The sequence below is a fragment of the Hipposideros armiger genome, unplaced genomic scaffold (genome assembly GCF_001890085.2).
Source record: "Hipposideros armiger isolate ML-2016 unplaced genomic scaffold, ASM189008v1 scaffold_7, whole genome shotgun sequence".
NCBI lineage: Eukaryota > Metazoa > Chordata > Mammalia > Chiroptera > Hipposideridae > Hipposideros > Hipposideros armiger.
This window is the reverse complement of record NW_017731357.1, coordinates 5,366,814-5,379,396: the sequence shown is the minus strand read 5'-3', so window position 1 is coordinate 5,379,396 and position 12,583 is coordinate 5,366,814. Positions and strand designations below refer to the sequence as shown.

At 37.1% G+C, this 12,583-nt stretch overlaps 1 protein-coding gene across 14 annotated transcripts in view; it reads right to left on the bottom strand.

Moving 5' to 3' along the window:
• CASK (calcium/calmodulin dependent serine protein kinase) overlaps nt 1-12,583 on the bottom strand; it is a 415,968-nt gene that overhangs the window by 41,819 nt on the left and 361,566 nt on the right. For all 14 annotated transcript variants that reach the window (XM_019649798.1, XM_019649806.1, XM_019649845.1 and 11 more), the window contains 2 exons: nt 9,402-9,590; nt 4,918-4,996 (listed from right to left, as the gene is read on the bottom strand). In XM_019649798.1, coding sequence (XP_019505343.1) covers nt 4,918-4,996; nt 9,402-9,590 — 268 coding nt within the window. The remainder of the gene's footprint in view (nt 1-4,917; nt 4,997-9,401; nt 9,591-12,583) is intronic.

Below are 12,583 nucleotides of genomic sequence, written 5' to 3'. Positions count from 1 at the left end.
TAAATGATCTAGACTGCAGGTCTGAGAAATAACAAAATGAGGAAAATAGGAAACAAGAAATAAAGAAAACAGTAAAACAATATTAAGAGATATGGAGGGAATGCTGAACATACATCTACCTGGAATTCAGAAGAAGAGAATAGAGAGCACGGAGAAGAGGCAATCTTTGAAGAAATAATGGCTGCAAATTTTCTTGAACTGATGAAAACATGATTACAGAGATCCTGGAAGAATAATATGTCCCAAACAGGATAAATAAAAAGAAATCCATGCTGGGAGGTAATGAAACTATAGAACATCAAAGATAAGGATCTTAAAACACCCAGAGAGAAAAGAGAGATCACTTACAAAGCAAGGACAATGGTAGTGATGTCAGAATTCTCAATATCAAACAATGGATGCCAAAAGACAACGGAATGGTTACCATCAACCAAAAATCTCACTCTCAGCAAAAGTAATCTTCAACATTGAGGCTGAAGTAAAATATTTACAACAAACACCACCTGAGAGTGTTTATCAACAAGAGACTAGCACTAAAGGAACTTCTGAGGATGTACTTTAGGAAGAAGGAAAAGTGTTCCCCAATGGATGGTCTGAGATGTGGGAAGGAGTGGTGAACAAATAAAGTCATAAACGTTTCTGTAAATCCAAACAAAAACAATCATATATTTTAATAGTAATTTCAAATTTGTGGATTTAAAGCAGGACAGAACTAGAAAAGAATAATATATAAGTCAGGAGTGTGATCAAATTACTGTTTCAATGTCTTTGTATTCTTTGGGAGTGGGATTAAGACACTGTTTCACTTTACTATATGTAAATTTAAATATGCATGATAAAATTTCAAGGTAACCACCTAAAAAATAGAAATAGAGTGCTGAAATTCTAAACTACCAGTGGAAAAAAATGAAACAAAAACTGAACAAGGAGATCAACTAAAAAATGGAATATAAATAAAAAAGCATGATTATAGAAATCACAATAAATATTAATGGACTAACCTTGCTCTTTAAAATACAGTGATCATCAGGGTGCATTAAAAAATGAAAAACTCAGGGGCCGGCCAAGTGGCTCAGTTGGTTAAGAGCGCAAGCTCTGAGCAATAGGGTTGCCGGTTTGATTCCCACATGGGACAGTGAGAACGTGTGCTTTTAGCAGCAAGGTTGCTGGTTCTACTCCCACATGGAATGGTGGGCTGCGCCCCCCCGCCCCCCTGCAACTAGATTGAAAGTGACGACTGGATTTGGAGCTGAGCTTGTGCCCTCCACAACTAAGATTGAAGGACAACAACTTGACTTGGAGCTGATGGATCCTGGAAAAACACAATGTTCCCCTTCCCCAATTCCCCAACACTGTTCTCTTCCCTAATTCCCCAATAAAAATCTTAAAAAAAAAGGAGAAAAACTCAGCTTTGGAAATGTTTGGAAGAGGCTCATTAAAGCATACAAGCACAGAATGATTGAAAATATAAAGATGAAAGAAGACATACTACCAAAAACTAAAATAAAGCTGGAGTAATGACATTAATATTAGTTAAAATGGGCTTTAAGTAGAAAGTATTATTCAGGATAGAAATGCTTACCAGGCACTTCTGTGCATCTAATAATGCAGCTTCAAATATATAAAGTCAAAATGGATAGAGATCTATAGGTAGAAACTGAAAAACTCTACTATGATAATGAGATATTTCAACAATTATTGATAAGTGAAACAGACAAAAAAATTGTCAAGATATAGAAGATTTGAACAAAAATATTAACCCCAAGCCAATCATCATATAGAGAACTCTGCATATAATTAAAGAATAAACATTCTTCTTAAGTACGCACAGACCATTTACAAAAATGATTAAAATGCTATGCCACAAAGCATGTCTCAACAAACTTCAAAGAAACTGTGTCACACAGACCACATTCTCCGACCACAATGCAATCAAGTTAGAAGTAAATTATAAAAAAATATATAGAAAATCCTCTTAAATGTAGTATGTTAAAAACACTTCTAAATAACTAATGGGTTCATGAAAAATATCATAATAGAAATTTAAAAATACTTGGAACTGAATTACAATAAAAATTCTTCATATCAAAACTGGTGGGATACAGATAAAACAGTATTTAGAGGTAGAATTTAGTCTTAAATGCATGTATTAGAAATGAAGAAAGTCTGCACTAAATGAACGAAGTGTTTAAAAGAAGTTAAATAAAACCAACAGAAAGAAGGGAGGAGATAATGAAAATTAGGTCATAAAAAAATGAAATAGAAAATAAACATACAATTAACAGAATCCAAAGTTGGTTTCTGAACAAACCTCTGGCAAAGTTGATCAAGAGAAAAAGGACAAGGCACAAATAAGCGATATTAGGAATGAACGAGGGGACACAATTACAGAGATGACAGAGACTAAAAAGAGAACACTATGAAGGAGCTTGCTGCAATAATTTTTAAAAATTTAAGATTTTTTGGGCTGGCCGAGTGGCTCAGTTGGTTATGAGCTCACTCAAGTGTGCAAGCTCTGAGCAACATGGTTGCCGGTTCGATTCCTGGCCTGAGCTGAGCTGCCGCTGAGCTTCCAACAGGTGGCAGGATGGCTCAGCTAAAAAAACAAACAAACAAAACCCCCCCCCCAAAAAAACCTCCAAAACAACAACAACAACAAAAATTTAAGATTTTTAAGGAAAATGTAATTTACCAAAATGCACTCAAGATATAGAAAGCCTGAATAGCCTTGTGAATGTTAAAGAAATTGAAGCAGTTGTAAAGAAAATCTTTTAAAACAAAACAAAACAAAAAGAAACAAAACACTAGGCCCCGATAGTTTTATAGGCAAGTTCTACCAAATTTTCAAGATACAAATCATTCCAATATTATACAAAGTCTTTTAAAGAACTCATGAAGAGAAAAGGCCAAGTCATCCTATGAACCCAATGTAACTTTGACATGAAAACCAGACAGAGAAACATAAGAAAGGAAAATTAACTACAGGCCAGTCTCAATCATAATTGCAAATACAAAATCCTCAACAAAACATTAGCACATAAGATGGAGCAGTACACACAAAAGATAATACACAATGACTAAGTTGGGTTTATGTGATAAATGCAAAGGAGGTTTATCATTAGGAAATCTTTCAAAGTCATTTACCACATTAATAGATAAAAAGAAAAAAAAACCCCAAATTGTTATCTCACCACATGCACAGACAAAACTTGATAAAATTCAAAACCCAATCATAATTAAAATGCTCAGCAACTAAGACTATAAGGGCACTTCCTCAGCCCTAATAAAAGGTGTCTAGTAAAAATCTACAGTAAATGTTAGTTTTCGTGGAAAAACATTGGAAAACTACTTTTTAAAAGCAAGAATAGGACAAGATGTCTACTCTACCACTTCTATTAGAGATGGCAGGTTCTAGGCAGTGCAGTAATATAAGAGATTAAAGAAATAATGATATTGAGACTTTACTAAATTTACAGCATATGATGAAAAATAATAAACAAAAAATTTATACTGAAATTTAAAACCAAACATCCTCCTGCATGAGTGCTGTCCACTCCCTACGCCCATAAAGATTGCCCTGAAAGGAGCAATAACGTCAGACACCATCTGTGTACACAGCAGTCATCTCTAAGAGGCCAGGAAGGCACTGAAATGCTTATGGTGTTACTTCTTGCTCTCTGGGGTTAAGGAAAGAGGTGTGAAGCACAAAAATAACCTGTGCTCAAAGAAAGGAAGTCTAATTTTTGGACAGGAGAACCAGTTTTAGATCAGACTCTAAATACCATTGCATGTAACTCAGCCCTTTCTTTCAAAGAGGAGCCTAAGCCTACATGTCCAAATCCTGCCCACCCAAGGCTTAATGAAAGTTCCACTTTCTCAAAAAATCATTCTTAGTCTAGTTCAGTTCTTAGGAATTCCCTCCTCAGAATGACTGTACTTGACTAGCAGGTATTACGGACTTAATCATAGGTCTCATATCTCTTATTTTTTATTTTTATTTTTTTTTAAAGATTTTTATTGGGGAATTGTGGGGATGGGAACAGCACTGTGGAATTGGTGAAGGGGAACAGATAAGTTGCTATCCTTTTGTTCTTCAGTCTAGTTGTGGAGGATGTTGCTTCACTGGCCCAAGTTGGCACCATCATTGCACTCTTCCCGGACGAGGCAGATCAGTCGCCGGCTTCTGGACGGCTGCTCACTGCGGCTGCTGGCCGCTCACGCTGGCTGCTGGCTACACATGGTAGCCCATGGCAACCCACTGCCACAGGGGCTGCAGCCTACACCGTAGCAGGTGACACAGCCCAGCTCCATGTTGAGCTGTTGTTCAGCATCTTAGCTGTAGAGGGCAGTGTCACTGGCCCTCATATGTGGGATCCGAACCGGGGCCCTCTGGCGTCCCAAGCCAGTTCTTAACCATCGCGCCACTCGGCCGGCCCTCATATCTCTTATTTTACCATTGAATTTTTATATTTTTAGTTATCAAACTCTAATTTCCTAATTTATAAATAGTATATCGTGTTCCCAAATGGATGAGAGAGCAATTCTTGAACTGTCATTTAACTTTTTAAATATATACCTATATCCCAGAATAGATAGATGTCTTACATATATCCTGGGGCTCAGTAGGGTACTTGACTGTATCCTCCACGGTCTCTACTAAGTCAGGATCTAAACAGTGATTCAGAGACGCCCCAGCAACAGAACTGTAATACACCCTCCCTCCATTATCTACAGGCTGGAGCATGTGCAGATGAATAACAACTGGAGGCCAACAGTGATGAAAACCAAAGATAGATCATTTATATGGAACATAAATTTAACAGGTCTTTTATATGGATCATAAAAATCACTTTCTCCACTAGGTTACAGGGGAAAAAAAGTTAAGAAAGGAGAGAAAGAATTATATATGAAACTTACCTTGCCTGTGAATCATGCCCCCATGCATAATTCTTGCAACAATACAATGATTTAGTTCATTCATTTTCAAAGTGATTCCCTGTAAAAAGTTAAGGAAAATCAGAATTACGATGAGATGGTACTTGTTTTTATACTTGTGATTTTGCTGTAGATAATTTTAATTACAAAAGTTAGGAAAACAGTACAGAAAATATGGGAAGTGGAGGAGAAAGCCATTGCTCCACCATGCCATGACAAAATTATTTTTGGTATTTTGATTGCTGTAATAATAGTAATCTTTGATTAGATGCCAGATATTATGAATTTTATCTTGTTGCATGCTAGATGGTTTTTTATTCCTATAATTATTCTTAAGCTTTATTCTGGGACGTAGTTCAGTTACTTTGAAATAGTTTGATCCTTTCGGCCTGGCTTTCATGATTTGTTAGGTAAGTCTGGAGCAATTCTCTGTGTGGGGCTAATTTTTCCTCATTACTGAGGCAAAACCTTCCTAAGCACTCTATACAATGTCCCACAAATTGGTTTTTCCAGTTTGGTGGGTGGAAACAGGCAGTCAGTGTTGGATACTGTTCTCTCTAATCCTGTTGGGTGGTCTTCCCTTGGCTCTGGGTGGTTTTCTCTCATAAATGTGCTGATCATTACTCAGAATAATACCTGAAGGGTCCTCTATAGATCTCTGGGGTTCTCTCTCTGTGCAGCCCTCTCTTCTTCAATACTCTTTCCCATGAACTTTAGGTGCCCTGGTCTCCCCAGACATTTGGTTCTGTCTCCTCAGTTCAGGGAATCTGTCTGCCCTGCCTCAGTTCCCCCTCTCTGTGACAGGGCCTGGAAACTCTCAAGTCAGTAAGGTGGGACAATCAGAGGGTTCATCCTGTTGATCTCTGTCTCTTAGGGATCACTGTTCTTTGTTGCCTGATGTTCAATGTTTTGAAAACTGTTCTTTCATGTAATTTCGTCTGTTTAAAAATTTTTTTTGGTTGTTTCAGGTGAGAGGGCAAATCTGGCCAGAAGTGGAAGCTCCACATATTTAATGCCAGAAGACTATTCTATGGAATAGATAACTTTTGGTTTTCTAATTATTCGTCATTACGAGTATAAGACAAGCTTTCATGAACATATTTTTTTGCACTAGACCTGGTTGATTCTAAGAATCACATGGGGGCATTTTAAATAATACTGACTTTTAAACTCACTCTTTGGATTTAGATTCAAGAAGTCTAGAATGGAGCCCAGAAATGTACATTTTCAATATGTGCTCTTGGTGAAAACTGCCCTTGAATTTGAAATGATTAAGGGTAGGGGGACTCTGTCTTATCTTCTTCATTGGAGAATAACACTCTGTTAGAAAGCAGCATGAAAATACTTGATATTTCATAATCTAGACTCTGTCTGAATTTGTACAATTCTACAAAATATAACTTTGCATGGTTCCTATTTTGTAGTTCTTAGAAGTGGCAGGCAACACTTGTTTCATTTCCAACTTGCACATTCAATCAGCACGTATGGTTACCAAGAGAGTTGTTCCTGGAAAAATTCTGTAAATTAATGTGTAATTTCATAAGGGAAATGATAGTACAATGGGGGTTCCATCCTTGAAATTAATAAATCAGTGTATTCATTCAGCCAACATTACTGCGAACCTTTATGTGGCGTCCTGCTAGGCACAAGTGAATGAGACAGGCAGGGTCGCTCATGGCTAGGGTAAGTTCACCTCAAACCAACTGGAGTTAACAATCATCATTTTGTCTGCCGCAGACATTTCTCATGCTCTCTCTGTCCCCAAGTCCCCAAATTCTAGGGCAAAGATTGGCCCAGCTTGGGTTGGGTGCCTACTCCTGAACCTACAATCTCAGCTTGGGGTGAACGCCGGGCCACTCCTTGCTTACATAAGTCTTTCTCTGATTCTCTAAGCTAGTGTAAGTTTGGTCTTTATCACTTTCAACTTAGAAAGTTCCAATCAATAGAGAAATGATTGCAAGTGCGATGTTACAAATGGGAACACAACGGTGCAATGGGAGCACATCACCCTTGAGGGGTGGGCCTGGCACAGTTGGACACATTGTAGAAGTTCCAAAAAGCAAAAAGAGATCATATGGGTGTATCTTGCATAGTAATATAATGCTTTTAATAAGACAACTAAGCAAGCAAATGAAGCTGTAGTAAATGTAACAGAGAACTATATTATTGAAGATACATATATTTTCCATAAAATAATTCCCATTTTTATGGCAACCAGTCAGTAGGAGAAGAAATGCACACCTTTACTAGGATCATAGAAGACAGAAGAGAGAAAGGCTTCTTTAAGGAGACTTATAGGGGAGATTCAAGGCCATTTGATACTTTCTGGAAAAAGTAACTCAGGGATGTACAATAGTTTTATGCTTTTCCTCAGTATATGTTTCTATGGAGTCAGTCTTCATACAAAAGGCCAAGCAGCTGTCACTGGGCTCCTTTAGAACATTATGATCACAAGAAATTTCTGGGCCACCTTCTTGTAGTCAATTTCACCTTCCTGTCTGCTTTGCTTGGCTGATCACCCCTTCTTCCTGCCTCTGACACAGCCTTCTCTCCTCTATAGCTCTGTCATAACTGTTCTTGTTAAACACACTGTACTAACCTGCTTATTTGCTTGTTTGATGTAGGCAGCCCTGTGGAAAGTGAGCTCTGGGAAGGACCCATTTCTTATCGGCCACTATGTCACTGGCATCTAATATAGGTATCTGCACACAGTAGGCACTTAACAAATATTTGCTAAATGAATGAATGACTATATAAAAATGAATGAATATTAGACTTTCAGAGCTGGGCGGGATCTTGGGGATTTTTTAATCAAGTATGCTTTTGCCAATACATGCTAAGCAAAATATGAGCAAACTCAGGCCCACTGACATGAAATGATTTGCCCAAGGAACCCCAAAGCTGCTACTGCCAGTGCTCTTATGTCAAAGATTTGCTTGGAGAGCACCAGAAGGGCTGAGGTGATTTGCATGTCCCCTGCCTGCGACAAATGCTGGGATAATATAGTATAATTGGCAAAGAACAGTAAATAAGAATTACAACTGGAAATGTCTACAGTTGAGGGCTCTCTGGAAATCGCAGTTATAGAATCCCTGCTCTGTAACTCTTCCTTTAATGTGGAGAGCAACTGGGCAGCTTTCTTAAGTAGGTATTTGTTTTTCTGTATCCCAATATCTCCTTCCTATGCTCTGAGGAAAAGATACAAATGCATTAAATTTGAATTTTTTTCCACAAAAGATATGATTCCTCCTCCAAACTTAGAACTTTCCCAACATTCCCTGTCCCAGTAGGTAGCATCGTTGTCTATCCAGTTGTGAAAACCTAGAGTTTAGGGTCATCCTTGATAGTTGCTTCTTCCTCATCTCCACTGTCAATCCATTATCAAGGTCTATTGATTTTACTCTTTTGTTAAATCTATTCACTTCTTTCCGTTTGGTATCCATCCCTCTAGTTCCCAGTTCCATCATCTCTCCCCTGTATTACTACATTAACAGCCTCTTAACTGATCTTCCATACCCACTCTTGTTCCCCTCTAATCCATTCTCCAGAGTCATTATTTCTCAAATAAACATCTGATCTTATCTTCTTGCTTAAAAATCTTCAGTAGCTTCCTGATGATATTAAGATAAAGAACAGAATCCTTAACATGTCTTTCAACATTCATGTGGTCCTGTTCCTGCCACTCACCTTGTTTTCTACAGTCCAATGGTGGTGGTGCCTTCCTTTCATTTTGAAACGATGTTAAGAGTCTTTTTACCACCAGGTTTCTGCACATGCTACTTGGTTTGCCTGGACGGTCTCCACTCCGCCCTACCCACCCAGCACCCTGCTTCTGTTCAGTTAACATCAAAAAGCCTTTCTTTGATCTTCCCAATCTGTTAATTCTATGAGAATGAGGTAGGGGTTAGCATCAATTCTATTCCAACGCTCTTCCTAAGCACTGAGAAAATTCATTCATAGATGTGAATGGAAGGGATTTTATTTCAGCAACGTTACTCAACTCTTTTAATGCATTCCAAATTAGTCTTCCTCTAATTTTATTGAAGGCAAAAGATCTGGAAACCACGAGACTTATAAAAGGATGTTTTTTTACAATGTCATTGGACATGCACTTTTTCAACACTAATACCAATATTTCAAATTGTCCCTTTTTTTGCTGCCCCAGCGGTTTTCACACTCTGGAGTAAAGTACCAGGTCTGTCTGTCTGTCTGTCTCTCTCTTTTTGGTAAAGTTGAAGAGCAATTGTGAAAGGCAAGGTGGGGAGGCGAACCAACGTGCCTGTGACGTCAGCACAACAATTATGGGTGGTGGTGGTGGTGAAATGAGGATGTGGGAACTGATTTCTTTAAAACTACCCATGCCCTCTTCCCCTCCCCACTTCCTAGTGGTATAGGTTGAAGTTAGCTGCTCTAACTCATGCTGGGATTTTACAAGAGTATGGAAAACATTTTCTTTTCCTACTCACCATTGGTTCATCTGTGTTCTTTTGGAACTGGACCAACCGAACTCTGGTCACATTCTCCATATCCATGTCTCCGTTGGCACTTTCTGGAGAATCACCATTTAAATAGGGAGAGGTGGGAGGAGGTGTGACCCTCAATGCTTCATCACTGTAAACTTCATGTGCCACTACATCGTGAGTCTGAAGTAAGGCCTGGTATTTTATGAAGGAAATAGAATATCAATAATAGTACTATTCTAATAGTACTCTATTAGAAATCTATTATATGAACATATACAAAATTATTCTTTACCTCTCAAAGTTATCTCTCACCTACAGAGAACTCAAACCACATTATACCAGATACAACCATATCCTGATTTCTTTGTGACAAATAATCATGACAGATGGATTAAAAAACTGGATGAACAAATGAGTGAATGAGGAAATCAATGAATAGGTGTGTTTGTTGATTACCTGGGTTAGAGGTGTTGTCTGATGCTATGAAAAAGTACCAACTAACTTGCTCAAATAAAGGGTGACATAACGCAATTTAAAATAATTTAGCAGAAAGAATCATCTGTAAATACAGGTGGCAAATTTGTGCTGGGCCCTATAATGGAAACAAATTTAAAAAGAACCAGTGCAATAATTTGTGTATTGAGCAAATATCTTTCATTGCTGGCATTAACAATAACTTTTTCATATAATTCAAAGGATGAACAGAATTTATAACATATGACTTAGTAAAAGAAATAAAAATAAAACACAAGTATACCTGAAAAAATACAATTTTCCACAATATCATATACGATATGGAGCTCAAAATCTAAACCTATTTAATATTTTTATTCATTTCTATATTTTGGAGCACTTGACTAAATGAAAAATAAGTTGACAATTATTATGACTTCTTTTTGCAAAGCCTGTTAACAAACATAAAGTGATTTCTTTGTATTGATATCTGCATATGTCATCTCGGTGAAACTGGGTAACAAATATCCCTTGTTTCCCTAAAAAAGGATATTCTTCCACTTACTATACTTTTGGTGCTAACACAAAAAGTTTTTAATAAGCATGAATATTTGAACATTTGTACTTCAAAGAGAATTTTATTGCTGAATATCAGTATGTTTGGAGCTTTATACAGATTATATTTTCATGTGTTTCTATAAATTCAGTTTAATCTGTGATCTATGTGGTAATGAAATATCTAGAGATAATGAAATGCAATTAAAATTGCTTTAAAAGTATAATTAGCATCTCAAATTAACTTATTTAATTAGAAGGTTTATCAAAGTTATGACTTGGCTATTTTAATTGTAAAGGCATACATATGCGGCAAAAATAAAGTAACAATGCAGTAAAATCGTAAAGCAGATGATGATGGGGCGGCCGGTTAGCTCAGGTGGTTAGAGGGCAGGCTCATAACACCAAGGTTGCTGGTTTGGTTCCCACATGGGCCAAGGAGTTGCGCCCTCCACAACTATATTGAAGACAAGTACTTGACTTGAAGACAACTACTTTACTTGGAGCTGATGGGTCCTGGAAAAACACACTGTTCCTCATACAATTTCTTAAAAAAAAAAATAAAAAGAAGATGGTGTTGATTTGTCATCAATATAGCATATTCTTGGAGCAGTATATGCATTTGGGTTTCTAATGAAATGGCAGGCATTTCCAAGATCTCAGAGGGCTGGTCTAAACTGGGGTCTGGGTGAGGGGCACCGAGGGGCACTAAGCAATGCAGCTGGAGAGCAGGGCTCCACAATGGCCCTGGGGTCCTTGGTTTCCTGACCGTTGCCTGACTATACCCTGCGCTGGTACCCCAAGTCCAAGTGTAGAGGTTGTGCTATGTGGGTAAATCCCTCTTTTTCTGGTTTAATTTTGGCCACTTACGAGACTAAAATTTAGGGTAAAAAGTAAAAATCAATAATAGACAAATTGAAAAACTTCATCTGCTAAAATGATGTTGACTGTATCGACTAATAGCTGTGTCTTCCATACTTAGTGAATTTAAAAAACCATGCTTCGTATGACTGGAGGACATATAGCCAGGTAAACAGAGAACCAAGCTTTCATCAGGTTATGATGACAGTTACATGGGTTGGAGAAAGTGTTTACGCTGCTTTTTACAAATGATTTCTATTCATCCTTTTAAATATATAAGCAAACACTTGTATCTAATATATCACTTATAAGCAAGAATAAGCCCACTATCACCAAATAATATCTCAATTGAACTTTAAAAAAATGCTCAGCTTATGTCACCAAATAAGGTCATACTTAATATTAACCACAATTTGCCATGGTAAAAGACAGCTACCACAAAATAAAATTTAACCTAAAGCTCCAATGCGTATGTGAATAGAAAAAAAAGTGGGTCATTTAAGGTTGTTTAAAGAACCCATTAAAAATGAGTATGCCCACTAAAAAATAGGAAAATCAAAAGTTTGAATAGTTGCTTCAAGAACTATAAAATACTTAGGAATAAATTTAACCAAAGAAGTAAAAGACCTGTACTCTGAAAATTATAAGACACTGACAAAGAAATAAAAGAAGATACAAACAAATGGAAAAACCTACCATGCTCATGGGTAGGAAGAATTAATAGTTAAAATGTCCATACTGTCTAAAGCAATATATAGATTCAATGCAATTCCTATCAAACTACCTAGGGCATTTTCCACAGAAATAGAAAATATAATCCTAAAATTTATATGGAACCAAAAAAGACCCCGAATAGCCACGGAAATCCTGAGAAATAAGAACAAAGTAGGGGGCATCACACTACCAGACATTAAAACGTACTAAAAGGCTACAGGAATCAAAACAGTAGTATGGTACTGGCATAAAAACAGGCACATAGATCAATGGAACAGAATAGAGAGCCCAGAATTAAATCCAGGCATATACGGGCAGTTAGTCTATGACAAGGGAAGCAAGAATTTACATTGGGGTAAAGATAGTCTATTTAACAAACGGTGCTGGGAAAATTGGACTGACACATGCAAAAAAATGAAACTGGACCACCTTCTTATGCCATATACAATAACAAATTCAAAATGGATTAAAGACTTAAATATAAGACCTGAAACCATAAAACTCCTAGAAGAAAATATAGGGTCTAAATTTGCAGACATTACCCTGAACAATATATTTTTTAAAGTTTTTAAATTTATTTTTTAATTTTTTATTTTTTTAGC